Here is a 27,767-nt window from a genome sequence, read left to right on the forward strand (position 1 = left end):
ATGGAGGGGCAGTACCCTGAGTTGCCAACGATCGGTGCCCTGACTCCAGGGAGCAGTGCGGTTCTTGTATTTGCACAGGTGCTGCCGGAGATGGAGACCAGCGGGCCATCATGGCGGTTTACCCCTGGAGTGGAACAGGGAGTGCGCAGTCGCCGGCGATTTATCTGTCCTTTGTGGGGAGGATGGCACCGGGAGGTGCATCAAGTCCGAGGCCGCCTCGAACGCCTCCGGCGTCGATGGTGGCTTTATGTCCCCTTGGTGATCCGGTGACCGGGGTGGGGGGAGGAGGAGGGTTCGGACTTGACTGGACCCCGGCTGGGGTGGGAGTTGACAAAACCCTGGGCGGGAGCAAGGAGGCGGCAGTTTGTCCTGATCCGCTTGTGGATGCCGCCGATCCTTTAACTTTTGGGAGGGGTGAGCGGCCCATCACTGGCCACTTCTTTTCTACTGGCACCGGAGTTGGTGAGCGGTGCCGTACTGAGGCCGACCCATGGTGGTGCCAGTGGGCCTTTGAGTCTTTATCCAGGCTCATTTCGCGTGCCGTTGGTGCCGGAGCACTGCGCACTGAGGAGGTGCTCGGTCAGTGGGTCCCGGGTTGGATTGTGACCACAACGCCGCCTCCATTAGCAGGAATTTTAGTCTCTGCTCTAGGTCTTTAAGCGTTCTGGGGTGGAAACCCTTGCAAATGCAGCACGTCTCCTTCTGGTGACTCTCACCAAGGTACTGCAGGCAGGAAGAGTGAGGATCACTCTTGGGCATAAATTTGCCACAGGCCTCGCAGAGCTTAAATCCTGGAGACCTGAGCATACCCCAGGAGGGGGAATGAAACGTCCTAACAACCAACTAACTATAACTATATGGAAACAACTATTAACAAATTGAGAACTATATACAACTAAGGTCTATCAGACACTGCGCTAAGGCGCTTGCTGCGAGAGTGAGCAAAGTTCCAGCTAGCCGTCACCGATGGTAAGAAGGAACTGAGGGGGTGGAGGGTTGGTGGAGCCCTATATTGGGCGCCATGAAGGCGCCATTCCAGGGGGCGTCCAGGCCAACCCTATGGATGCTGCTAGAGGAAAGCCTTCTAGCTGGCGTGCACGTGGCATGCACACACCTGCTTGGAATGGACATGAACAATCACTTGAAGAAGAATAGCTTTTAAGCAACGAACAACAATTGTTTTAACTCCTAGATCCCAAAGGGTTGTTGTTGTTTTTTTACCAGGAACTAGTGGCAAAAAAATGTGCCAAATATGTCTAGTACAAACAGACTTCTATAAGTTGTACAACACTGTGCATATTTTCCAGTAATTAAGGTTTGTGAACAAAGTTTTGATTTCATTCATAATTCATTCTTAAGCAAATGTGTCCTTTCAGTTCAACTTATCCAAACTAGAAATTTGCTGTCTGGCCCCATATCTTTCTATTGTCCAGCCAGTTCCCCTATGCTTGAATAACAGAGTCTTCTGTCCAGTTTTTCTGTTTATTTGCAGCAGGTGGTAGAGCCTTCTTTTGCACTGTTGATATCCTACCATCTGGAACAGCCTCATTGCACCTAATTGACTGACTTTTAAAATCCAATTTTGAGACCCATCTCTTCTTTGTTCTGATTCCTCACCATCTTTAGCTTAAAAATATTTTGAATACTATGCCGAGTCTTCCTCTGTCCCCCATTCATAAATGTTCTCCATAAATCTGACATTTGCTCCTTCATAACCTAGATCACATCACAGTCACAGACGTTAATGCCTATACGATATTTAATCTGTTTTGATTGTTTGCATTTACAAATTGGACTAACTGTAATATATTTTTATAAAAAAGATGCTATACAAAACCAAACTTGCACTCTATTTTCAACATTCTGAAGAAAAAGATGTGGTGTGCAGAGATGATCCAGGTTGGTGTACTAGACTGACTCATATTAACTTAGGATATTGATATAATAGGCATCCAAGAAACTGGTGGAATGAGGATAATCAATGGGACACAGTAATACCAGGGTACAAGATATATCAGAAGGACACAATAGGCTGTGCTGGTGGGGGAGTGGCACTATATGTGAAAGAAAGCGTAGAATCAAATAAAGTAAAAACCTTAAATGAAAAACTGTACAATAGAATGTACCATAGAATCTATATGGATAGTAATTCTATGCTCGAATAATAAGAATATAGCAGTAGGGATATACTACCAACCGCCTGACCAAGATGGTGATAGTGACTGTGAAAAGCTCAGTAATAACGGGGAATTTCACCTATCCCCATATTGACTGTGTACATGTCACCTCAGGACAGGATGCAGAAATGAAGTTTCTTGACATCTTAAATGACTGCTTCTTGGAACCCACAAGAGGAGAGACAATTCTTGATTCAGTCCTAAGTGGAGCACAGGATTTGGTCCAAGAGCTGACGATAGCTGGACTGCTTGGTAATAGTGACCATAATATAATTAAATGCAATATCCCTGTGACGGGAAAGTTAGTTAAAACAGAAATTAAAAGGTACAGTGCCAAAAGTGAAATCCCTGCAAGCTGCATGAAAACTTTTTAAAAACACCATAATAGAGGCTCAACTTAAATGTATACCCGAAATTAAAAAACATAGTAAGAGAACCAGAAAAGTGCCACTGTGGCTAAACAACAAAGTAAAAGAAGCCGTGAAAGGCAAAAAAGCATTCATTAAAAAGTAGAAGTTAAATCCTAGTGAGGAAAACAGGAAGGAGCATAAACTCTGGCAAGTGAAGTGTAAAAATATAATTAGGAAGGCCAAAAAAGAATTTGAAGAACAGCTAGCCAAAGACTCAAAGTAATTTTTTTAAGTACATCAGAAGCAGGACGCCTGCTAAACAACCAGTGGGGCCACTGGCCAATCGAGATGCTGAAGGAGCACTCAAGAATGATAAGGTCATTGCTGAGAAACTAAATGAATTCTTGGCATCGGTCTTCACAGCTGAGGATTCCCAAACTTAAGCCATTCTTTTTAGGTGACAAATCTGAGGAACTGTCCCAGATTGAGGTGTCCTTAGAGGAGGTTTTGGAACAAATTGATAAATTAAACGGTAATAAGTCACCAGGACCAGATAGTATTCACTCAAGAGTTCTGAAGGAACTCAAATGTGAAACTGCAGAACTACTAACTGTAGTTTGTAACCTATCATTTAAATCAGCTTCTGTACCAAATGACTGGAGGATAGTGAATGTGACATCAACTTTTAAAAAGGGCTCCAGAGGTGATCCTGGCAATTACAGGCCAGTAAGCCTGACTTCGATACCAGGCAAATTGGTTGAATCTATAGTAAAGGGCAGAATTGTCAGATACATAGGGGAACATAATTGTTGGGGAAGAGTCAATAGGGTTTTTGTAAAGGGAAATCATGCCTCACCAATCTACTAGAATTCTTTGAGAGGGTCTTCAAGAATTTGGCCAAAGGGCATCCAGTGGATATAGTGTACTTAGATTTTCAGAAAGCCTTTGACAAGGTCCCTCACCAAAGGCTCTTAAGCAAAGTAAGCTGTCAGGGGATAAGAGGGAAGGATTGGCAACTGGTTAAAAGATAGGAAACAAAGGGTAGGAATAATGGTCAGTTTTCAGAATGGAGAGAGGTAAATAGTAGTGTCCCCCAGCGGTCTGTACTGGGACCAGTAGTATTCAACATATTCATAAATGCTCTGGAAAAGGGGTAAATAGTGAGGTGACAAAATTTACAGATCATACAAAACTACTGAAGATAGTTAAGTCCAAAGAAGACTGCAAAGAGCTACAAAGGGATCTAACCAAACTGGGTGACTGGACAACAAAATGGCAGATGAAATTTAATGTTGATAAATGCAAAGTAATGTATTTTGTAGTACTCTGAAAACATCCACTCCATGTGCAGTGGCCATCAAAAAAGCTAACAATATTGGGAAGGAAGAAAGGAGAGCAGCAAAATATGGAGCTTGGACTTCAGAAAAGCAGACTGATTCCCTCAGAGACCTGATGGGTAGGATCCTCTAGAAGGCTAATATGAGGGGGAAAGGAGTTCAGAAGAGCTGGCTTTATTTTAAAGAAGGCTTATTGAGAGTGCAGAATCAAACCACCTTGGTGTGCAGAAAGAATAGCAAACAGGCGACCAGCTTGGCTTAACAGAGAAATCTTCGGTGATCTTAAACACAAACGGAAAGCTTACAAGAAATAGCAACTTGGACAGATGACTAGAAGTATAAATATATTCCTCGAGCATGCCGAGGTGTAATCACAATTGGAGTCGCAGCTAGCAAGGGATGTGAAGGGTAACAAGAAGGGTTTCTACAGGTATGTTAGCATCAAGAAGGTGGTCAGGGAAAACGTGGCACCCTTACTGAATGGGGGAAGCAACCTAGTGACAGATGATGTGGAAAAAGCTGAAGTACTCAATGCTTTTTTTGCCTCCATCCTCACAGACAAGGTTAGCTCCCAGATTGCTGCACTGGGCAGCACAGTATGGGGAGGAGGTGAGCAGCCTCCTGGTTAAAGCAGGAGTGGGCAAACTACAGCCTGCGGGCCACATCCAGCCCATAAGACCTTTTAATCTGGCCCTCAGCTCCCTTCAGGGAGCGGGGTCAGGCGCTTGCCCCGCTCTGGCACTCCAGTGCAGCTGCCAGGAAGCAGCCGGCAAGACTTCCTTTCGGCTCCTACATAGTACGCGGAGGAACGGCCAGGGGGCTCTATATGGTGCCCCATCTGCAGGCATTGCCCCCACAGCTCCCATTGGCCACAGTTCCCAGCCAATGGGAGCTGTGGGAGCAGCCCCTGCAGACGGAGCAATGTGTAGAGCTGCCTGGCTGCGCCTCCACATAGGAGCCGGATGGGGGATACGCTTCTGAGTGCTGCCTGAGGTAAGCGCCAGCTGGAGCCTACAACCGAGGCTCCCCTGAACCCCAATCCTCTGCCCTGATCCCCCTCCCGCCCTCTGAACCCCTTGGTCCCAGCGTGGAGCACCCTCTTCCACCCCAAACACCTCATCCCCAGCCCACCCCAGAGGCCACACCTCCAGTTGGAGCCTTCACACCCCCCACCACGTATCCTGGCCCCCTGCCCCAGCACTGATCCCCCACCCACCCTCTGAACCCCTCTGCCCCAGCCCAGAGCCTCCTCCTGCACCATGAACTTCTCATTCCTGGCCCCAGCCCAGAGCCTGCACCCCCAGCCAGAACCCTCACCCCCTCCCACACCACTACCCCCAATTTCATGAGCATTCATAGCTTGCCATACAATTTCCATACCCTGATCTTTGAAAACTGGTGGCAATCGGGGGAGATCCCGGATGACTAGAAAAAGGCAGATATAGTACCCATCTTTTAAAAAAGGGAAGAAGGAGAATCTGGGGAACTACAGGCTGGTCAGCCTCACCTCACTCCCTGGAAAAATCATGGAGCAGGTCCTCAAGGAATCCATTTTGAAGCACTTGAAGGAGAGGAAGGTGATCAGGAACAGTCAACATGGATTCACCAAGGACAAGTGCAAAGTCCTGCACTTAGAATGAAAGAATCCCATGCACTCCTACAGGTTGGGGACCGACTGGCTAAGTGGCAGTCCTGCAGAAAAGGACCTGGGGGTTACAGTGAATGAGAAGCCGGAAATGAGTCAACTCAGTAGCGTAGCTAGGGGGGAGCAGAGGAGCAGCTGCTCCCCCACCGAGTACAAGTGGCACCTTTTTAATTTTACTCACCTAAGAGTGAAAAAAAGGCGCCACCTGCTGTGGCTCTTTTACTGAGGGAGTGGCGCTCTGGGTCTTCGGGACCTTCATTCGCTTCAGGTGCCTTCGGTGGCACTGAAGCTTCATCGCCAAAATGCCGCCAAAGACCTGAAGAGCGAGTGAAGGTCCCGCCGCAGAGGTGCTGCTGAAGACCCACAGTGCTGCCCTGTCAGTAAAAGCGCCTTTTTTTCCCACTCTCCCTCTTCCCTCCACCTGGCTATGCCACTGAGTTAACAGTGTGCCCTAGTTGCCAAGAAGGCTAACAGCATATTGGGCTGCATTAGTAGGAGCATTGCCATAAGATCGAGGGAAGTGATTATTCCCCTCAATTCGGCACTGGGGAGGCCACATCTGGAGTATTGCCTCCAGTTTTGGGCCCCCCACTACAGAAAGGAGGTGGACAAATTGGAGAGAGTCTAGCAGAGGGCAACAAAAATGATTAGGGGCCTGAAGCGCATGACTTATGAGGAGAGGCTGAGGGAACTGTGCTTATTTAGTCTGCAGAAGAGAAGACTGAGGGGGAATTTGATAGCAGCCTTCAACTACCTGAAGGGGGGTTCCAAAGAGGATGGGGCTAGGCTGTTCTCAGGGGTGGCAGATGACAGAACAAGGAGCAACGGTCTCAAATTGCAGTGTGGGAGGTCCAGGTTGGATATTAGGAAAAACTATTTCACTAGGAGAGTGGTGAAGCACTGGAATGGGCTACCTATGGAGGTGGCAGAATCTCCATCCTTAGAGGTTTTTAAGGCGCAGCTTGACAAAATCCTGGCTGGGATGATTTAGTTGGGGTTGGTCCTGCTCTGAACAGGGAGTTGGACTGGATGACCTCCTGAGGTCTCTTCCAATCCTAATCTTCCATGATTCTATGAATCATTAAGAAAGGGATAGACAAGACAGAAAATATCATATTGCCTCTGTCTGAATCCATGGTACACCCACATCTTGAATACTGCATGCAGATGCAGTTGCCTCATCTCAAAAAGATATATTGGCATTGGAAAAGGTTCAGAAAAGGGAAACAAAAATGATTAGCGGTATGGAACAGTTCCATATGAGGAGAGATTAATAAGACTGGGACTTTTCAGTTTGGAAAAGAGATGACTAAGGGGGGGATATGATAGAAGTCTAATAAAATCATGACTGGTGTGGAGAAAGTAAATAAGGAAGTGTTATTTACTCCTTCTCATAACACGAGAACTAGGGGTCACCAAATGAAATTAATATGTAGATTTAAAACAAACAAAAGGAAGTATTTCTTCACACAACACACAGTCAACCTGTGGAATTTCTTGCAAGAGGATGTTCTGAAGGCCAAGACTATAACAGGGTTCAAAAAAGTACGAGACATATTCATGGAGGATAGGTCCATCAGTGGCTATTAGCCAGGATGGGCAGGGATAGTGTCCCTAACCTCTGTTTGCCAAAAGCTGGGGATAGGTGACAGGGATGGATCACTTGATGATTACCTGTTCTGTTCATCCCCTCTGGGGCACCTGGTACTGGCTACTGTCGGAAGACAGGATACTGCACCTTTTTGATATTATACAAATTAAAAATGTTCCATAAGCGATTCAACAGAAATAGCATCTACTGCTTATATACTGCATATGCTTTGAGTCTATTTTAGTGCTACCTTTTCTCTGAGCTGTTTGTCAGAAACAAAATGAGGTAATTTCAATCAAAGGACAATTTTTCTTTCTGTTGGTTAGTGGTGGAAAGAAAATTGCTACTATTACATAAATATTCTTCTCTGGGTCATAAAGTAAATCCTGCATAAAAATAATGACAAATATTATCTGTTTCAACAAGAAATGATTGTTTGAAAATACCCAGATATCACAAAAGTTAAAAGTATACACAATTCTGGTCAATTTACATTGCTAATGGCAAGTGGCCAATGAGGATAAAGACAAGCATTGTAATCTCTTGTTCAAATGACCATAACTTTATCAGAGTAGTCTTTATGAGCCAAAATGCCTATGACTTTTACTTGTTCTTCAAAATCCCAAAGGTTTTCTGGATCTGCTTGTAATAACTGTTCTCTAACAGCAATGGTAATTTCTCCAGGAGGCTGTCTTAATACAACAGTGACAGATTTACCAGGAAACAGGAAGGGTAGATTATTTCTCAGCAACAGTAGCTACTCCCTTCTATACAGCCCATTTTCAATGGAGTCTATCTTTCCGTACAGCTTTTAAAATTAAAGTTAACCCACTACCTCTGCTTTTAAGTTGTCATTGCCTAACAAATGGCAACCTTTTCCTCGGACTCTTTTACACCTGAGTTTAAGGTGCAAAGTCTGAAACCTTGAGTGCTGCTTTGGACACTTCAGTTGTAGAAGCTGGGGTCACATGAACACAAGCCCCATCCCCCTTAAAGCAGAGTGGATTAAAATCATTATTTAAAAAAAATCAAAATCATCAATTTTTTGGTTTAAATCAACTTTTTAAAGTTAAATAATATTTCTTGTTTGCATGTTACTAGTTCTTTCCCTCCATTTTAGTCTCAAATTGCTATAGTGGATGTTTTGTAATAATTTTTTAGTTTCCTAATTGTTAGAAAAATTTCATATTTTACTTGGTGATTTCTTTCTTTTAGGTAATTCCATACTTTAAATGCTCAGTGAAAACATTTTAGTAATATTATTATGAGAACACAATCTCAAACATAAAACTGATAAGTGAATACTCTATCCTGTATTTGTAGGGCCCTACCAAATTCATGCTCCATTTTGGTCAATTTCACGCTCATAGGATTTAAATCTGAACTTTGATGGTATAATTTTAGGGGTCCCAAAAATGGGGGGGGGGGTCGCAAAGTTATTGTAGGGGGGATTGTGGTACTGCTATCCTTACTTCTACGCTGCCACTGGTGGCGTTGCTGCCTTCAGAGCTGGGCAGCTGGAGAGCAGCGGCTGCTGGCTGCGAGCCCAGCTCTGAAGGTAGAACTGCCATCAGCAGCAGTGCAGAAAGAAGGATGGCATGGTATGGTATGGTATTGCCATCCTTATTTCAGAGCTGCCTTCAGAGTTGGGTGCCCAGCCAACCTCTGCCGCTCTCTGGTCGCCCAGCTCTGAAGGCAATGCGGAAATAAGGGTGGCAATACCATGCCCCCCCTGCAACTCCCTTTTGGGTCAGAACTTCCTATACGAGAAACACTGGTCTCCTCCATGAAATCTATAGTATAGGGTAAAAGTACACAAAAGACCAAATTTCATGGGGAGGAGACCAGATTTTACAGTCTTTGAGGCATTTTTTGTGGCCATGAATTTGGTAGGGCCCTATGTATTTGTAACCAACATAACCTTGTAATATACTGAACTTCCACAAGTAAAGAAAGCTGAAATTCTCTGATACTCTTCAATCAGGGTATGCAGTTTGAAGTCAATAGGACTTAGGAACATAAGTCACTATGGTACTTTTGAAAATCCCACCTTTTGGTGCCTAAATCTGGGTATGGAAGGCTAATTTTACACTCCTTTCTTTTGGAACTTTTTGGCTTGTGAGCATAAAAATTCAAAATAAATTTCTTAACATCTTGAAAGTCTAACTTTTCACTGTTAAAAGTGAAGCAATTTTGTATTGAAGTGAGAAAGATTTTATGTCACAAAGAGTAGTTTTTATTAAAAAGACAGTTTTAGATCCTGATGCTGTAAACACTTATGCATGTGCTTCACTTTAGGCATGTAATCAAAAGGATTATTCATGTGAATGAAGTTACATACTTGTTTGCAGGATCAAGGCCTTAACTTCCATTTTTTTGGTTTTTGCCTATTGTATTTCTATAACATTTAGAAAAGACAAACTACCAAAAGTGGTGTTTTAAAAAGAAACAGCATTTGTAATTTAGTTCATTATACATTTTTAAAGTAAAGTTAAAATAGTACAAGTTTTGAAATTAATTTTACACTGTCTCAAGATGACCTGAATCAATGATTTAAAAAAAACAAGTGATCTTAATCACTGATTTAAATTGCTCTGCCTTTCCTTAAAAACATACATTTACTATCTTCATTCTACTCCAGATGCAAGCAGAAAAGCAATATCCTGCTGCCTCCAATGCTATTTGCTGCTAGTTCAGAAATCTGGATTCAAGTACCGTAAATTTCCTTTGCTCTCTCATCCCTCCTTCCTTCCCCAGCCATGAACATATGGACAGCAGATGGACATAAAAGAAAAGCATGGACAGGAAGAGAAAATACAAAATTTAAAGATATCAGTGCACAGTGGATGAGGAGAGGACAGATGAGAATGGAAGACAGGACAGAGGGTTAATAAATTTAAGGAATGGTTCAGCTGTACTGAATTTATGAAACCTCTCAAAGCCCCATCTGTACAGAATACAGTACTTTGCTTCAGCCCTGTGCACACATGAATTTTGAATCCATATGATGTGCTGGTACTCAACAGGTTAACCTGAAGAACAGAAGAAATGTGAGCCTCAAAATTTCATCTAATATGATTTTAAACAGAGAGAACAAACCTAAACTAAGAATTAGCATTAATTCTCCAAGCACTTTTCTTTTTTGACAAAGAAGATAAACTAATTGAATAATATGGCATATTACACACATTCTGAATACTAGTGTAGTTTAAAACTAGTATTCTGAACTCACAAAAATATGATGACAACCCTAGTCTATAAACATGCACATTATTACCAAATGTTTAGCCTAGTATTTAATGTCTCGTAAATTGTCAGAACTAATACCTCCATCCACTTTTTTGGCTTGTGCTAACTTTTCTTGAGCTCTCTCTTTCAATGCTTGAACTGGAATAGAAGCCAATGCTTTCTTCTGAAGAGACTGGTTCTCATACACTTGCACATGCTGAAAGTTTGATTGAAGGGTTTTAAAGAAGATTGTTTCAGCCTCCTAATATGGAAAAATATATAGATATTATTACAATCTATGCAAACCATTTTCTAGTAATTGGATGATTTCAAAACATCTGGTCTTGGTTCATTAATGTGTAAGCTTGTTTGTATATTTATTATAGAGTTTCTGATCGTGACTCCATAGTTAAGGTTGCATTACAGATTTCAGTTAAAAGGAGTTTTAAACGTAAAAATATGAATAACATGGCTAAAATTAAAACACAGAATGTAAACTTTGAGCACTATTTGAATTTTTCATGATGGTGTGATTGAAAAATGGACTGATACAGAGAGAAGTAAGAACTCAAAAATTAACCCTTTTGGCAATTTTTCACTGGATTGTCTCACTTTTCTTTGTATGCCCTTCCCAGGAATCTAATATACTCAGATTGTGGGATCCGTCCCTCGTGCATATTGTTGCTCTTCATGTGCTGATTCCCAGAGTACCAGTTATACATAGCTGTGCTTGACTAGAGAACGCTTTATAACTTTTTAGCCACAATGGAAAATGTACGTGTCAAGCTGAAGCTGCTGAATTTGACAACCTAGCAGACCTGGCACAAATACTGGGGTGAAAGACAGAGAGTTAGCATACCTCTACAACCAAGGGGATAATTCCCTAACCTAGGAAGGAGGAGACCAAGAGTTTAAAGCTAACTGTTTTGTATTTTCATGCAAGTCACAACCAGCAAAGAGCTGCTGAAAAAACCTTTACTGGAGGTAGTGATGCCTATTAAGGCTTCTAAGCACTTCTTCTTATAAGAGCCTGAGTGCTGGAATGAAACTCAGGAGAGCTGGATTCTAATCCCAGATCTCCCACTCTCAGCTTGTTCACTGTAGCACACTGCCTTTCAGATTGACTAAACCAGTTTTGGTTACTGTATTTCTAACCACTATAATTGCACTCCCCTCTTGTTGGGATTCCCTCTGAGACCTTCTTCCAATCAGCTTTCCTAGAACTTAGTTCAACTTCAGATTGCATCTGACGAAGTGGGTATTTACCCACGAAAGCTCAAGCTCCAATACTTCTGTTAGTCTATACGGTGCCACAAGACTCTTTGCTGCTTTTACAGATCCAGACTAACACGGCTTCCCCTCTGATACTTCAGATTGTCACTCATATTTTTAGTTGGCATACAGCAAAGCTACACTGAGATGATCACACTCAAGCGTAGCAGGTTGATATAAGGCAGTGTTTCCCAGACTTGGGATGCCACTTGTTTATGGGAAGTCCCTGGTGGGTCAGGCCAGTTTGTTTATCTGCTGTGTCCACAAGTCCGTCCGATCGCGGCTCCCACTGGCCGCGGTTCACTGCTCCAGGCCAATGGGAGCTGCTTGAAGCGGCGGCCAGTATGTCCCTTGGACCGTACCGCCTCCAGCAGCTCCAGTATAGGGCATACCACACATCCAAAGTTGCACTGCAAATCTCTTTCTTTATATACATTTACACATTATATTGCATTTACTATACATTGCATCATATATTTTCGGACTGGCTTGGTCACTTTCTAGGAAACAATCCCTGTACAGCACACATTGTCCATATGACTTACTCTTTACCTGATCTTATATTCCAGGCTCATTTTAGTTAGTTATTTTATCCATTATAAATGATTTCCTGAGGTTCCCCCTTGTTTTAGCTAGTACAGACATTCTGCTTTCAGCCCACTGATCCTAATCCTGTCTCCCAAAAAATGAAGTCTCACCCACGTCCAATGTCTACCCTACGAGATTATTCCGATGTTACAGAAACCGGTTTTATAAAACAGATTGTATAAAGTCGAGTGCGCGTGGACACACTAAGCACATTAATTCGGCGGTGTGCATCCATGTACCAAGGCTAGCATCGATTTTCAGAGCGTTGCACTGTGGGTAGCTATCCCATAGTTCCCACAGTCTCCTCCGCCCATTGGAATTCTGGGTTGCGATCCCAATGCATGATGGGGCAAAAACAGTGTCGCGGGTGATTCTGGGTAAATATCGTCACTCAGTCCTTCCTCTGTGAAAGCAACAGCAGACAATCGTTTTGCGCCCTTTTTCCCTGGATTGCCCTGGCAGATGCCATAGCATGGTAACCATGGAGCCCGTTTTGCCTTTTGTCACTGTCACCGTATGTGTATTGGATGCTGCTGACAGATGCGGTACTGCAGTGCTACACAGCAGCATTCATTCGCCTTTGCAAGGTAGAAGAGACGGTTACCAGCCCTATATCACTGTCTGCAATTGGAAATTGGCGATGACGGTTATCAATCCTTTTGTACCGTCTGTTGCTGTCATGGTGCTCCTGGCTGGCCTTGCTGAGGTCGGCTGGGGGCGCATGGACAAAAATGGGAATGATTCCCCAAGTCATTCCCTTCTTTATGTTTTGTCTAAAAATAGAATCAGTCCTGCCAAAACATGGGGCAAGTTTACTAGAGAACCAGATAGCACAGCCGCTCCAGGTCAGAGCCCCAGATCATCCCGCAGGAATGATGAGCTGTATGCCATTCTAGGGGGTGCCCCTGCAACAACCCCACCCGTTGCTTCCCTCCTCCCACACCCCTCCTGGGCTACTATGGCAGTTATCCCCCCATTTGTGTGATGAAGTAATAAAGAATGCAGGAATAAGAAACACTGACTTTTTAGTGAGATAAAATGAGGGGAAGGCAGCCTCCCGCTGCTATGATAGTCCAGGCAGTACAGAATCTTCATTAGACTTGAAAGGGGGCGGGGGGGGGGCGCTCAGCCTCCAGTTGTTTTTATGAGGATGGTTTTCAATCCTTCTGTACCATCTGCCAGGAATAACAGGGAGTCATTCCCATTTTTGCCCAGGCACCCCCGGCTGACCTCACCGAGGCCAGCCAGGAGCACTCACGGGATGATGATGAGGATGGATATCAGTCATTTTGCACCATCTGTCACCGAGGAGGGAAGGGGATGCTGCTGTTCAGCACTGCAGCACCCCATCTATCAGCAGCATGCAGTAGACATAGGGTGACATTGAAAAAAGGTGAGAAACGATTTTTTTCCCTTTTCTTTCGGGGAGGGGGTGTAAATTGACAAGATATACCCCGAAACACCCGAGAAAATGTTTTTGACCCTTCAGGAATTGGGAGCTCAGCCAAGAATGCAAATGCTTTTCGGAGACTGCGGGACTGTGGGATAGCTGGAATCCTCAGTGTCCCCCCCCCCCTGAGCGTCCATTTGATTCTTTGGCTTTTCGTTACGCTTGTCACACAGCACTGTGCTGAGTCCCTGCTGTGGCCTCTGTCTATCATAGCCTGGATATTTTTTCAAATGCTTTGGCATTTCATCTTCTGTAACAGAGCTCTGTTAGAACAGATTTGTCTCCCCATAGAGCGATCAGATCCAGTAACTCCCGTACGGTCCATGCCGGAGCTCTATTTGGATTTGGGACTGCATCGCCACCCGTGCTGATCAGAGCTCTACGCTGGGCAAACAGGAAATGAAATTCAAAGGTTTGCGGGGCTTTTCCTGTCTACCTGGTCAGTGCATCCCAGTTCAGATTGCTTTCCAGAGCGATCACAATGGTGCACTGTGGGATACCGCCCGGAGGCCAATACCGTTGAATTGCGGCCACACTAAACCTAATCCAACATGGCAATACCGATTTCAGTGCTACTCCCCTCGTCGGGGAGGAGTACAGAAATCGGTTTTAAGAGCCCTTTATATCGATATAAAGGGCTTTGTTGTGTGGACAAGTGCAGGGTTAAATCGGTTTAATGCTGCTAAATTCGGTATAAACGCGTAGTGTAGACCAGGCCTTAGTCATGTCAAGCCAGGTCTATACTTTTCAGAGCCAAGTACAGAATCCAGGATTCCTGATCAATATTCTACTGCTGACTAGTAAACAGTTGTCTCAGCCACTCAGAAAGCACGTCAAGTTCTCATTCAGTGGCTAATCCACAAAGTAGATAGCAATTATTAGCCACTGAATTGGCCTAAGACAGCAATTTGCAGATCAAGGGGTTCAAAGCCTGCTGCTGATTTATAATGGCAGATGGCACTGTGTGGTTCACACAGTGAAAAGACTTCTTTTAACTTAGTACTTAAATTCAATCTATAAATTATGGTGGGAATCAATAAAATATACATTTCACATTTCAGCTGTTTGTCACACATTTGCTAAGGGGAGGCTTGGTAATGAAGTATGGAACCTTTTACCATTCACTAGTCAAAAACTGCCTAAATAGGCAGTGATGAAGTGTTTTTCAGGCTAAGAAAGATTGTTAACTGAGTTGTCCATGGACTACTGTCAAAGTCAGACTCAGGACTCACAATTTGTCAGACCATTCTGTTTTATTAGCACAGCGCTCTGCTAATAACAACACCCAGATAATGTGAGCACCATGCAAGACATAAACTATCTTATTTATATAGATAAAAGGGCACGAACTTAACAAGATAACAAAGGAAGGAGAATCGACAAGTTCACCTGAGGCTAGACATACATAGTTAATTTTCTTACTAACTTTTACCAATCTCCAGTTAATGTTTTACCATTAGCTTAAGTGGACTCATTGTTTATGCCTTAATGTTTCTTTTCTTCACACCTGTATTTTAAACATTTCTTATTTCTGCTTAAAGGTACATACAGCATTTCTTTAATTCATTCTTATTTTTACAATATAATTCATTCTACTTTCACACTACCTATAGTGGAGTCACATCATAGGCACATTTAACTTATACGATTTTAACTATATGCGCTTGGCAAAACAAAACAAAAAAAGAGAAAAATAATTTAAATACTGTACCTGTAGTGCGGGTGAGTCCGCCTGCCCTTCCACTCAATGAGTGTTTGACTATATGCAATTTTCACCTTATGCGCTGACTTCAAAACCTAACCCCCATGTAAGATGCGACTCCCCTGTACTTGCTCATCAAGTATGGTTGTCTAATACAATGCTTTTCCACTTTTTAAAGCTACGTGTATGCCCCACTTGTCTGACATTGTATGTATGTTTTTTCAGTTAGTCCAGGTGTAGGCAACTTCTGGCATGCTTGCCAAAGGCAGCACACGAGTGTTTTTTAGTGGCACTCACACTGCCCGGGTCCTGGCCACCAGTCCGGGGGAGGCTCTGCATTTTAATTTAATTTAATTTAAAATGAGGCTTCTTAAACATTTTAAAAACCTTATTTACTTTACATACAACAATAGTTTAATTATATATTATAGCCTTATAGAAAGAGACCTTCTAAAAACGTTAACATGTATTACTGGCACGCGAAACCTTAAATTAGAGTGAATAAATGAAGATTCAGCACACCATGTCTGAAAGATTGCCGACCCAAGTTAGTCACTGGCTCGCCTCCATTTCTGAAAGCTTGTCAGTAACATTCTAGGTTCTCAAAATGTTGTACCTTGTAATAAACAGAGTGTGATGTTATAGCTAACTAGACAGAGGACCAAGATGTGTTCTTCGGTGAACCTCCTACTCTAATAAGGAAAGATGGAGAGTTTTTTGGTATTGAGGTCAGAGGTGAAAGTAGGAGAGGATGGCAGGCTGCTGCTGGCTGTCATCTAAAACCAACCTGATATCTGGATGCAAGGAAGATTCTTGTATGTTCCTTCCTTCCTTCTAAAGGCAGCTGCTGCTCTGACGTATACTTAATGAGTGCACCCAGGATTTTTTTTTTTTTAGTAGCATATCTAACCAAACAGGAACTAATTCAGGTCTGTGCTATTGAGGAGGTCAGACTAGATTAGGGGTCAGCAACCTTTCAGAAATGGTGTGCCAAGTCTTCATTTATTCACTCTGATTTATGGTTTCGCATGCTGGTAATACATTTTAACGTTTTTAGAAGGTCTCTTTCTATAGGTGTATAATATATAACAAAACGATTGTTGTATGTAAAGTAAATAAGGTTTTTTAAATATTTAAGAAGCTTCATTGAAAATTAAATTAAAATGCAGAGGCCCCCAGACCGATGGCCAGGCCCCGGGCAGTGTGAGTGCCACTGAAAATCAGTTCATTTGCTGCCTTCGGCACGCATGTCATAAGTTGCCTACCCTTGGACTAGATGATCACAATGGTACCTTATAAATATAATCAATGAAGATGGGAATTGGTCTCCCTCAGTCAGTTTTGCTAAGTACCACCTAACAGCAATTACACCCCGCTACACTGATGGCACCTTCTTTTCTAAGGGCTGGTCTACACTGGGGGGGGGGGGAGGGGGGTCAAAGTAAGATATGCAATCTTATAGATTCATAGATTCTAGGACTGGAAGGGAGAGGTCATCGAGTCCAGTCCCCTGCCCTCATGGCAGGACCAAATACTGTCTAGACCATCCCTGACAGACATTTATCTAACCTACTCTTAAATATCTCCAGAGATGGATATTCCACAACCTCCCTAGGCAATTTATTCCAGTGTTTAACTACCCTGACAGTTAGGAACTTCTTCCTAATGTCCAGCTTAAACCTCCCTTGCTGCAGTTTAAGCCCATTGCTTCTTGTTCTATCCTTAGAGGCTAAAATGAACAAGTTTTCTCCCTCCTCCTTATGACACCTTTTTAGATACCTGAAAGCTGCTATCATGTCCCCTCTCAGTCTTCTCTTTTCCAAACTAAACAAACCCAATTCTTTCAGCCTTCCTTCATAGGTCATGTTCTCATGTTCTTGGTTTGACTTACCTGGCCGTCCTCACGGCAGCGAATCGACTGCCACGGCACTCCCGTCAACTGCGCTTACTCTCCTGCCAAGGTGGAGTATGGGCATTGATTAGAGGATCGATTTATCGTGTCCAGACAAGACGTGATAAATTGATCCCTGATACATCGAACACTATCCGCCGACCTGGCAGGTAGTATAGACGAAGCCTAAGGTAATTAGCTGGAGAATTTAACAGAGTAGTAGCTGAGCAGACAAAAGCATTCCCTGCCCTCCCATTTGGCATAGCAGGACAAGGAAAGAGAGATGGGAGAATTAAGTTAAAGGCTGTCCAGCAGGCTGCAAGTCATTCAGTTTTTGCTTGTCCAGACCAAATTGTTGGCTGCTCCAGTTTTCAGCCAATAGACTTTTTCCTGGTATGAAGTGATTACTATTTGATAGTTATATGAGTAGCTATATAAAATTTGTGGCCACATGAACAGCCTCTGTAATAGCTAAAGTTTCATGTCTGGGCATGAAAACTAAACTCATGCCAGAGGCTTGTCCTTCCAGAATATGCATAAGTCACTCAGAGAAGCATGCAACACTACTGATGAATATTTTCTGAGACTAGAGCATTCTACAGTGGTGTTAATGTAGCATTTTTCATTAGCACTAAGACCCCTATATATGTACTCCTAGGGGAATTCTGCACAGAAAAATTAAAAATTTTGCGCACAATATTTTAAAATTCTGCACATTTTGTGACAATAACACTACATAATCACACCAGTTTCACTTATTTTGGTAATTTATTTCAAAATACCTGTCAGCAAGTATATCTGTAACGATATAGAGACACACAAAAATTCCCCCAGGAGTAGAGAATTAAAGAAACCCCTGTGATAACATACTTCCTGTTTCTCTGCCTCCTCCATCCCTGAGCCCAGCCATGGCCCCCCATCCCAGATTCCTGTACCCCTCTCCCTCAGAGTCCAGCTGCAGGGGCACCCTAGCCCAGATATCTGCACTCCACTCCCCCCAGCGCAGTCACGGCCGCCCCACGGATCCAGAGGGAGAAACAGCCTGATGCTGGGTCCCAGGCTTGCAAAGAGTTTCCTGCACACGGCTGTACAGGGCGTGCGGGGAATTGCAGCTGCCAGGAACCCTCTAGCTCTCTCCCCAGCAGTGTCTTCTACATGCAAGCTGGGCTCTGCCAGGTACAGCAGCCCCTAGTGGCAGCCAGCAGCACTGCAGCCCATTTCTGTGTGGGAAAGGAAATTCTGCACAAAATACATTAATTTCTGCAAAATTCTGCATTGCTTGGGGCGCAGAATTCCCCCAGGAGTAATGTAGGGAGACGAAGAAATAATGTGACATTGTAGGTGGGCAGGAGAATCCTAGGAAGATAGCTTCCTTCATAGCCTTATTCTTAAACTCAGGAGTGACCCTTTTGCTGCAGGACAGTACTACAGGACCAGTCCGAACTTTTCATAACTATTGAAACAGGGCGGAACTGGTTTCGCTCTTCCTGGAGCTCATCAGCTGTAGGTAACTGATTTAATATAATGGGCCAAACTCTGCCCTGATTCACCTCAATGCAGTTGCATGGAGCATAAGTCATGGTAGAATTTGGGAAGCATGTATTCTCCTCCCTCCCAGGGATGGCATGGTATTTACCAGAGACAGTTTGCAATCTGTAAAATCATGTTTTTTACCACCCTGGGAAAAATTAGTTAGTCCCAGTTTAAAGCATTTTCTATTTTAAAAACGGTTTAATTAATGCACACCACACTACACTTAGTTTTAGCTATATAGTCATATTGTGGTGACATAAAGCAGCAGATTCATAGATTAATTTATGGTTACACAAATAAGTAAAATGGCAGGGGGCGTAATACTAATTTATGTAACTAATACTGAACATCTGAATGTCTGTATGCATTTTAGTTTGGTATTTTCTCCAGGAAGTTACATGTCATGACTCATTTCAGTTTGCAGTATTATATAAACAAAAGTCATTATATGAAAATGACAACAATGCTGCGTTGTAGGCTTGAAACTCTAAGCAATCAGAAGCAGCCAGAGTTGCAGACTACCAGTCCAGGTTCATTTGGCCACATAGCAGTTTGCAGCAGAAGACCGACTTTGATATAGTAGATAGGCCAAGCCTATTCCTCAGTTTTAAACGGATGTATCCAACATTTGAAAAGATTTGTTCTATACTTGCTGAACTTGCTGGACATTGGTAAAATAACTGCATCAGATTCCCTGTCCAAGCCGATTTTACCAGTGTCCTGGCCTAAACTAGTTTCCCCTAGGAAATTGCCAGCCCTGTACCCCCACCTCATGGCCTCATTAGAAGGTTTATAATAACTTATTTAAAAAAGCCTGTTACAGTCTGTAAATAGCCAAATATTGTAAAGTTTTTGAAAAAAGCTTCATTTATAATTTATTGAATATTTTATTATTGTATTCAGATGTTCCATCCCAGAAACAAACATTTAAATACAATCATATGCACTGTGACGTGAAGGACAAAAGGAATCTAGGACTCCTGGCAGTGTACAGATTTCCAGATGGAAACATAGTCAACTTTCCTATAGGTACTAACAGAACTGCTGCTTCCCCACCCTAGTTCTGGAATCCCCAGATTCCATGTTTACAAGTGACCAACCATTACAGACCACCTCAGTAATACAGTAGCACTTGATCTCAGGGCCTATGTGGAAACACTTGGATTTTCACAGGCATTCCCTGAACCTATATATGCAACTGGAAATATGCTGGATCCTATCTTAAACCTAGGATTTGGTACTGGAGACATCAACATACCACTCTTTTGGTACGATCATCACCTCATCTAGACAGAGATCAGAGCCATCCTGCCTTCCCACTAGAGGAGTGAGCAACTAAAACTATTCTATCCCTGAGAATTCCTGAAGTCCAGAGGTTTTCAACTCATCCTAGGAAAATAAGCCACCCAAACACAAGGCAAGGGTGCTGATGAGTGAGTACACCAAAACAATCACTTGTCGTCCACTACCCTGGCTCCAAACCATCCATTTTTCCCCACACAGACCCTGAAGATCACCAAGAGCTATGGCAAGTGAAGTGCAGAAGCAGAAAGCTAGGATGCGAGAGGCACAAAAATCATTCTGAACCTGTTTGGCAGCCGCACAAACAACAGTCACAAGACTGTGCTACTGCAGTAAAGGAGACAAAACAAGCCATCCACTTTTCTGCAATGAGTGCAAAAGAACCACAACCAACAGAGCTATTTTGCAGGGAACTGTCTAATCAACTCATACAGCATAGCCCAGACATCAGGCCCAGAACTGACCACTGTGAAGAGCTCTCAGTGTATTCCACTGATAAAAAAAAATCAATCAAATGTGTATGGAGCTAACTGGGAAAAAATTCCACTCTGACCAGAGAACATTACCTACCCCACTACCCTTGACTTTGGCTCCATCACTCAAGACAAAGCTCAAGAATTCCTAAGAAATATTAGAGCCACAATCTGTGAAATGGATCCATATCCCTCCTTATGGAAATAGTCAAGCCTCCTTCAGAGAAACATCAACCAAGCTCCTGGAAAAAATACAATAGTTCACCCAATCCTCAAGAAGCCAACACTCAACCCTGAAGATCTCTCAAACCACCATCATATCCCCAACCTCCTGTTCCTGAGCAAAATAATTAAGAAAGTAGTAACTATCAAGTGTCAACATCTTGGATGCCTCACAATCAGGTTCAGACCAAGACACAGCATAAACTGCTCTTCTGGCACTAAAAGATGATTTCTTCATGGCCATGGACATACGAGTCTTCGGCTCTTGTTTGACTCCTTGTTAAGCCTGGATGATCAGATAACATCACAATTTCCAGAAATGCCTTCTTTCACCCCCAGCTTGCTAGAAAACATCGTCCCTTCTTCCCTGATGAGTACCTAGACACAGTAATCCATCTATCTGTCACTTCACGTAGAATTCCTGTAACTCGCTGCAGCTGAATCTGAACGTGAAGGCTGTGCACAGGCTCCAGCTGGTACAGAATGCATTTTCCCACCTTCTCCATGGATTAAGACACTGTGAGTACACCCAGGCCTGTGCTCACGTCATTCCACTGGCTCCCAGTCAGCTTTTGATGCCAGTTTAAAGGCCTTGATCCTAATTTTCAAAACAATCAACACATGAAGCAGCACCTACATCAAAGACCAAATGTCGATCTATGAAACACAGCAACAGCTGCACTCTTCTTTATGATCTTCATTGTCCCAAATCAGGATGAAGCATTTGAGAGCTGGGGACAAAGCATTCTCTGAGAGGACCAGGCTATGGAACAATCTTGCAGAGATCAGGCAATCTAGTGTCTGACCATCTCCTGAGGGAGCAGACCTTGACTTCAGCTGAGCACTGCCCTCTCCAACGACAGGTAGCTGAATGCCCATGCCACAGGTCATCGGGGTAGCTGAGTAATATAAGATTCTGTGTTCAGGTTGCAGCATCCTCTGGAGGCATGGGTATGTATCCCATCCCAACATGATAGGAATGCTCTCTCAGAGAGGAAGCTTTTGCACCGTAAGTGACACTTGCAAGTTGAACACCCCCATCAACTCCTTCCCTCCCACAAATTCCACCAAAAAAAGCCTACCCAAAACAGAGTTCTCACTGTATAAAGGGTGAAGAGAAATAAAACCCATGAATCTACTAGAGACTTTGCTAATGATTTTACGTGGAAGATGTTCGGATCCTACACCAATGGGAGGCAGTATAAAACCCTAAGGTAGATAAGTAGATAGTTTTTTGTATATTACCTACTGTCTTTGAGAATTAAGCCATTTTGTACTTAAATTATCTAGGTCTCTTTTGTAAATAAGGTAGAGCCGAAAAGCTAAAGTCAAGACTTCCTGGGTTTGGTTCTACCATTAGGTGAACTTCAGTAAGTTACTTAACCCACACTGGGCTTCTAGTTTTTTATTTGTAAATAGATATAATCCTTTATATACTAGCATATTATAAGGTTTAATTAACATTTATAAAACAAAATAAACTGAAATGAACTATACTATTAACGATCATTAATCTTTTTACAGAAGCACTGAGTTTTGCACATCCCTGGTGCATTTTCTAACTATAGTCATATTGACTGCTTGCCATGTGAATGGACAGTAGGCATACACTGACGGATAAAGCTTAAAGATCTGATTTTCACCTGTAGCGTCCATTTACTTCAGATGGATTTGTGGGTGCTCAGCACTTCTGAAAACCAGGACCATAAATGATCTTTTCTGGGTTGCTTTTAATTATCTCATGAAGAGGTTTCTAAGTCAGTAGACGTTCCCTGAATGTTTGAATGTCAAGAATGAGAATAAAGACAATTTGGACAATTATGGTCCATCCTCTTAATCTCACATGCAAAAGTTGGATTCACTTTGTCTGAAGGAAACTGCTCAAGAGTAGGTTATTGTGAAAGTGAAATGGGCTATGTTCAACATTTGAATCATATCCCAGAAAAGCCTTCGGGGGGAGGGGGAAAGGGGGGACTTAGTCTCAATGTACGAATGAGAAAAAATGAGATGGAAAAGAAAGAGGCTTTGATTTCAGGCACTGGAAAACTTTTAGGGAAGGTTTCCATCTTAACCAGACTGCTGGCAATAAAGATAAAAAAGGGTGGTGGGAAGAAATTTATTAGAGAAGATTGGAAAACAGAATAAAATTTTAATAAGCAGAAGTCATGTTACACATTCAGCAGCATGGGAATCAGTTAGTGACAAACAGTTGCAACAGAGAAAAGGGAAGGAGGGAAACTAGGAGCAATTTTAGCAAAACTATATATATATTAAAATAAGCACATATTTACAGATACCATGAGTCTGTTCATTTACAATGAGAAGCTTAAAAGCGAAAATGAATGAACTAAAATGTTTGGCATTGGGGAAAGGACCTCTACATAACTGATACTTTTGAAAAAATGGTGGAATAAGAACCATCAGTGCTTCAAAACTATACAAAGAAAGGATGGTTAGGTTGTTTTCCTGAAAAAGATCCTGAAGTAAAACCATATATGGCTATATATGTAAGATCTTAAAAATATGAATACAATAGTGGGGGTATACTATCAGGTAAGGATATGATTTTGTTACGGAAGTCATGAATTCTGTGACTTTAACGAACCTCCGTGACTACTGTCCCCACCGCAGCCCCCCAGGACTGGAGCAGCAGCTGACGGGACTCAGACGGTTAGTTCCTGTGTTTCTCCTCCTATCCCCTGGTATTTTTAGTAAAAAAGTCAGGGACAGGTCACAGGTTTCAGTGAATTTTTGTTTATTGCCTCCGACATGTCCATGACTTCTACTAAAAATACATGTGACAAAATCTTAACCTTAATTTTCAGTCTCTAGATTAGAGCAGCAATGATGAAGTTTAAGACAGTTTAAAGAGGCAATAAAATCCACAACAGTAACAATATCCAGCCAACCCAATATCATACAATGGTTGAAACATCACTTATAAACACCGTTTGGAAAAAAAATTTCTTTGGACAGCTTGTTCTGAAGCATACAAGCAGAGAAGCTATTCTCAACACAGTTCTTAGAAACAGACTTGAGTTAATTCAGGAAGCGTAACTGAAATTTAAAGAATGGGGATATGGATTTTTAAAGAACTAAAGTTAAAAAAAACAAGATTAGCTGAAAAGCTAAGCACCCTCCATACTGATTCCACTAATGTTAACTTCTTAACAGTTAGTCTTAGACATTGTAATATCCCAGGGCAAAGCATAAAAAAAACCCTACAGGGTACACTTCCACAATATATAACCCTACAGGGTACACTTCCACAATATAACCAACTTGTGGAATTCACTGGTGATCAGTAGAGAGCTGGCTGATCACATGATGCTGGCTGCCTTCATTTCCCGCTGGTATATATCACATACAAACCAGTTAAATACATAATACCGTCTTAATACTTACTTCTTGATGTAACTGCTGTACATAATTATGTATTTATTACCAAACGAATGTTATGAATGCAAATGCTAGGGAAATTGACCCATAAAATAATAAGACAGGTCCAGACTATGAAAAAGCTGAGAATTTCCTGCCTATCACAAACAGGATTTTTTTTTAAAAATTGAGTTTTCTTCTGAACTATTCTGCATAGGTCATTCTTGGCTAAAAGTTACTGAGCTGGATGGACTGTTGATTTGTGTAAATTCTACTGTTACTTTGGAAAAGTTTTCCATCTAAAAAACATACATTCAGTGAATCCTGTTCTGGAAATTGAACACTCAAAGACCTTTTCTGTTGTGTCATTTGTTCATGCTGGGCCCATGGCACATTCAGCTTTAAGGCTGGATATAGACAAAGAACTTCCATAACCTTATTAAGGTAATGGGAAAAGATGTTCCCAAGAAAGTTATCAAGGGAATCAAATCTTCAGTTGTCCCCAGTAGTCTAGTTGTTGTTTCGACTTCTGCCCTCATGAAAGTTTTTCCAAGTCTTATAACTACAATCCCTTTTACAGGATACGTATTATAAGAGGGTTTTAAAAGTTGCTTACCATTGCAGCAGATTGTGCAGTTGATGTTTGTAGTTGCCTACTGACAGGGATTGGGGTTGAGTCAGCAGCTGTTGAAGACTGAGGTACAATAGGCTGCATATTGGTTACAGTTTGAGAAGATCCTGATCTTTGGGTTTGACTTGATTCACTTAATCTGACATTTCTCTCTCCAGCAATCAGATCTCGGATTTTGTGGAGTTGTTCAATTGAGGTTTCCTTAGGAAAAACCAGATGAGTTTCTCCCTGAAATGTAAAAAACATAGAAAAGTTATTTTTTCTGTATTTAGTGCATGCAAATAGAACAATGCAATTTAACCATTTCTCTGCTGGCCTCGCTGCAAAGAGAAGAGGCTTCCTTATCCATAGAGAACCAGGAAAACTGGAATAAGATCTCAATGTTTCTAAACGTATTTGCCTATCTTCAGCTTGAATTAAGAGAGAAGGAGGAAAAGGGCCTCATGTTTTTATTTTTCTCTTATTACTCCAGAAGTAAGGGGAAGTGTCCAGTTCCTCCTCTAAGCAAGGTCTCGTGCAGCAGTTGTGCAATGGGAAGGCTAGTAAGGAAACTGCCAAGCCTGAAAGAAATCCCAGAAGCAGTGAAATGACCATGGCGCAAACATGGAGAGTGCTGAGCCAGAATAGCCGAAGCGAGATGGGGTAACTGTAACTCGGATTTCTTCCCCTCTCCAAACATCTGAGAAAGATGGACTAGCATACACAGCTGGAACATAACCACCCTGCAGATGGCTACTAAAAATAAGTTTGTGACCTCCAACCTTGATGACCACAACTTGTATAGAGATGAAGTAGCGTAATCTCAAAGCTCTAACTCATACAAAATACAGCAGCAGTTTGCCCAGTAACACCAGTTCCCAAACACAATCACTCTGGAGTGCAGTTATCTACACAGATTCTCCATTTAATACTGTGCCATTCAAGGTGTTATCCTGGACCTCTTCATGAGATTAGCCCTAGAAACCTGAGGCACTACCTCTTCCTCTGCAGTCAGGCTCTCCCATGACAGCTACTTTCCATCAGGGCAGTTATAATGTGTGACCAATAGAGGAGGCTCAGAAGTGCAAAAGACAGAGCTCCCACCACCACTGGACCTAGATTAGAGAACTCAACCCCATAAGAGATAAGAGTGACACTGGAACTAGCCAAATTCAGCTCTGAAAGCAAAACCTGTTTTTTCAGCTTAGCTTTCCCTCAAATATTCCATACACAAATTAAAACTGGAAATTATTTCTACTTCTATTTCTGCTACAGTGATGGTGCCATCTTAGCACACAAAGGATGAAATCCTAGCTCCACGGAAATCAGTGGTAAAACTCCCACTGACTGCAATAGGGCCAAGATTTCACTCAGAATGTTCTTTTACCTTAACTCTACAGATTTATGATGATGCTTTCCTTAACTTTCATGTTATTTGGCACTAGATATTTATGGACAAAGTAAAGATATGCAAAATGAAAGGAAAAGTGCTCCTTAAACTGCAAATGGCTAGAAAACAGAATCTGATGGAGTCTTCAGTCAAGCTCAATGGATGAGCTAATCACTGGTTTCAGGCCCCCACAACAAGACCATAAACCAATTCTGGATCTGCAGCTCCATCTGTAAGTGCCACCGGTGAAGGCAATTGTAGATGAACATGCACTACTTTTAGCTTTATGCCTCACCCATTTCTCCTTGCTTGCAGCAATTCAGATCATGGGCTAAAAGCTCCCAGATGTTGAGGTCAACTCTGCAAAATTGGAATTTGGCCCCTTCCAGTGTTTTCTTAACACTTTTCTTGGTTGCTTCTAAAATGCGTTCCAGTTGCAATTCTCTGTAAAAGACAGCCTTTGGTATTCTACTGTCAGACATACGGACCATATGACGACATCATCTCAGCTGTGCTCTCACGATAAAAGCTTAAATGTTTGATGTTGCAACACTCAAAGACCTTGGTGTTTGGAATCAAATCTTGCCATTTAATTCCAGTTATCTGCTATAGAAATTGTAGAGGGAATTTGTCCAAGCATTTTATGTGGCATTGATAAGTTGTCCATGTATTGCAGCCATAGAGGAGAGTAGTAGTGACGATACATAGTGGTAAATATCAATTATGGTTTGCAGCCTGACACGGTGTTCAAGCCAGAGAAAACGCTAAAATTTTCTGAAGGCATCACTGGCTGCACCAATGGTGTTATCATCATTGTAATGATGTTGTCATCACTGTATTTCAAAAAGCAAACACTGTGTAGGTAGCAAAATTTATCAACAACCTTGAGTGGTACATAGTTAATAGGCAACAGGAGCAGTTGCAGTATTTACCAGTGGAGCCTGGACGGTCACTTCTGTATTCTTTAGGCTGATTGCTAAGTCAAAATATTTGGCTGCACACACCAACCAATCACTGAGCAATTGAATGTCCCTGAGGTTATGGGCCACTAAAGAACAATCATCAGTGATAACTATTCATGAATAGTTATCTTCATAACTTTTGTCTTTACACACAGGCAATAGAGATTTAAGACACCTCCATCCATATGGTACTTCATATAAAAACTACAATCAATGTCTCTGAATGCATCTTTTAGAACAGCTGCAAACATGACACTAAACAATATTGGGGTAAGAATACAGCCTTGTTTTACTCTTTTGGTGACAACAGAGGAAGCTGAGAAGTAGCATTGGTCAAGGGCATGAACCTGAATTCCTGCATGAAAAGAGTTAATAATACTAACAAACTTATAGGGGGAAAACTGAACTCGAGTCCACAAGCCATCTCAATTTACAGAGTCAAAGGTCTTAATAAGATTGACAAAAACTACATATAGGTCTTGATTCTGTTCACAACATTTCTCCTGTATTTGCTGGAGTGAAAAAATCATGTCTGAAGTACCATGCCCAGGACAGAAGCCACGTAGTGCCTAAAGGCCAATTTTCTCTGCAAGTTGATCGGTTAGTTAGTTTAGCATGACTCAGGAGAGTATCTTTCCTGCAGTGGCAAGAAGTGAGACGCCACGA

General features: G+C 42.3%; 1 protein-coding gene across 2 annotated transcripts in view; it reads right to left on the reverse strand.

The window, feature by feature from the left end:
* Positions 1-27,767, reverse strand: part of NGLY1 (N-glycanase 1) — a 50,669-nt gene that overhangs the window by 18,349 nt on the left and 4,553 nt on the right. For both annotated transcript variants that reach the window (XM_030550977.1, XM_030550976.1), the window contains exons 3-4: positions 24,756-24,998; positions 10,428-10,590 (exon numbers count right to left, since the gene is read on the reverse strand). In XM_030550977.1, coding sequence (XP_030406837.1) covers positions 10,428-10,590; positions 24,756-24,998 — 406 coding nt within the window. The remainder of the gene's footprint in view (positions 1-10,427; positions 10,591-24,755; positions 24,999-27,767) is intronic.

The sequence above is a fragment of the Gopherus evgoodei genome, chromosome 2 (genome assembly GCF_007399415.2).
Source record: "Gopherus evgoodei ecotype Sinaloan lineage chromosome 2, rGopEvg1_v1.p, whole genome shotgun sequence".
Lineage (NCBI taxonomy): Eukaryota > Metazoa > Chordata > Testudines > Testudinidae > Gopherus > Gopherus evgoodei.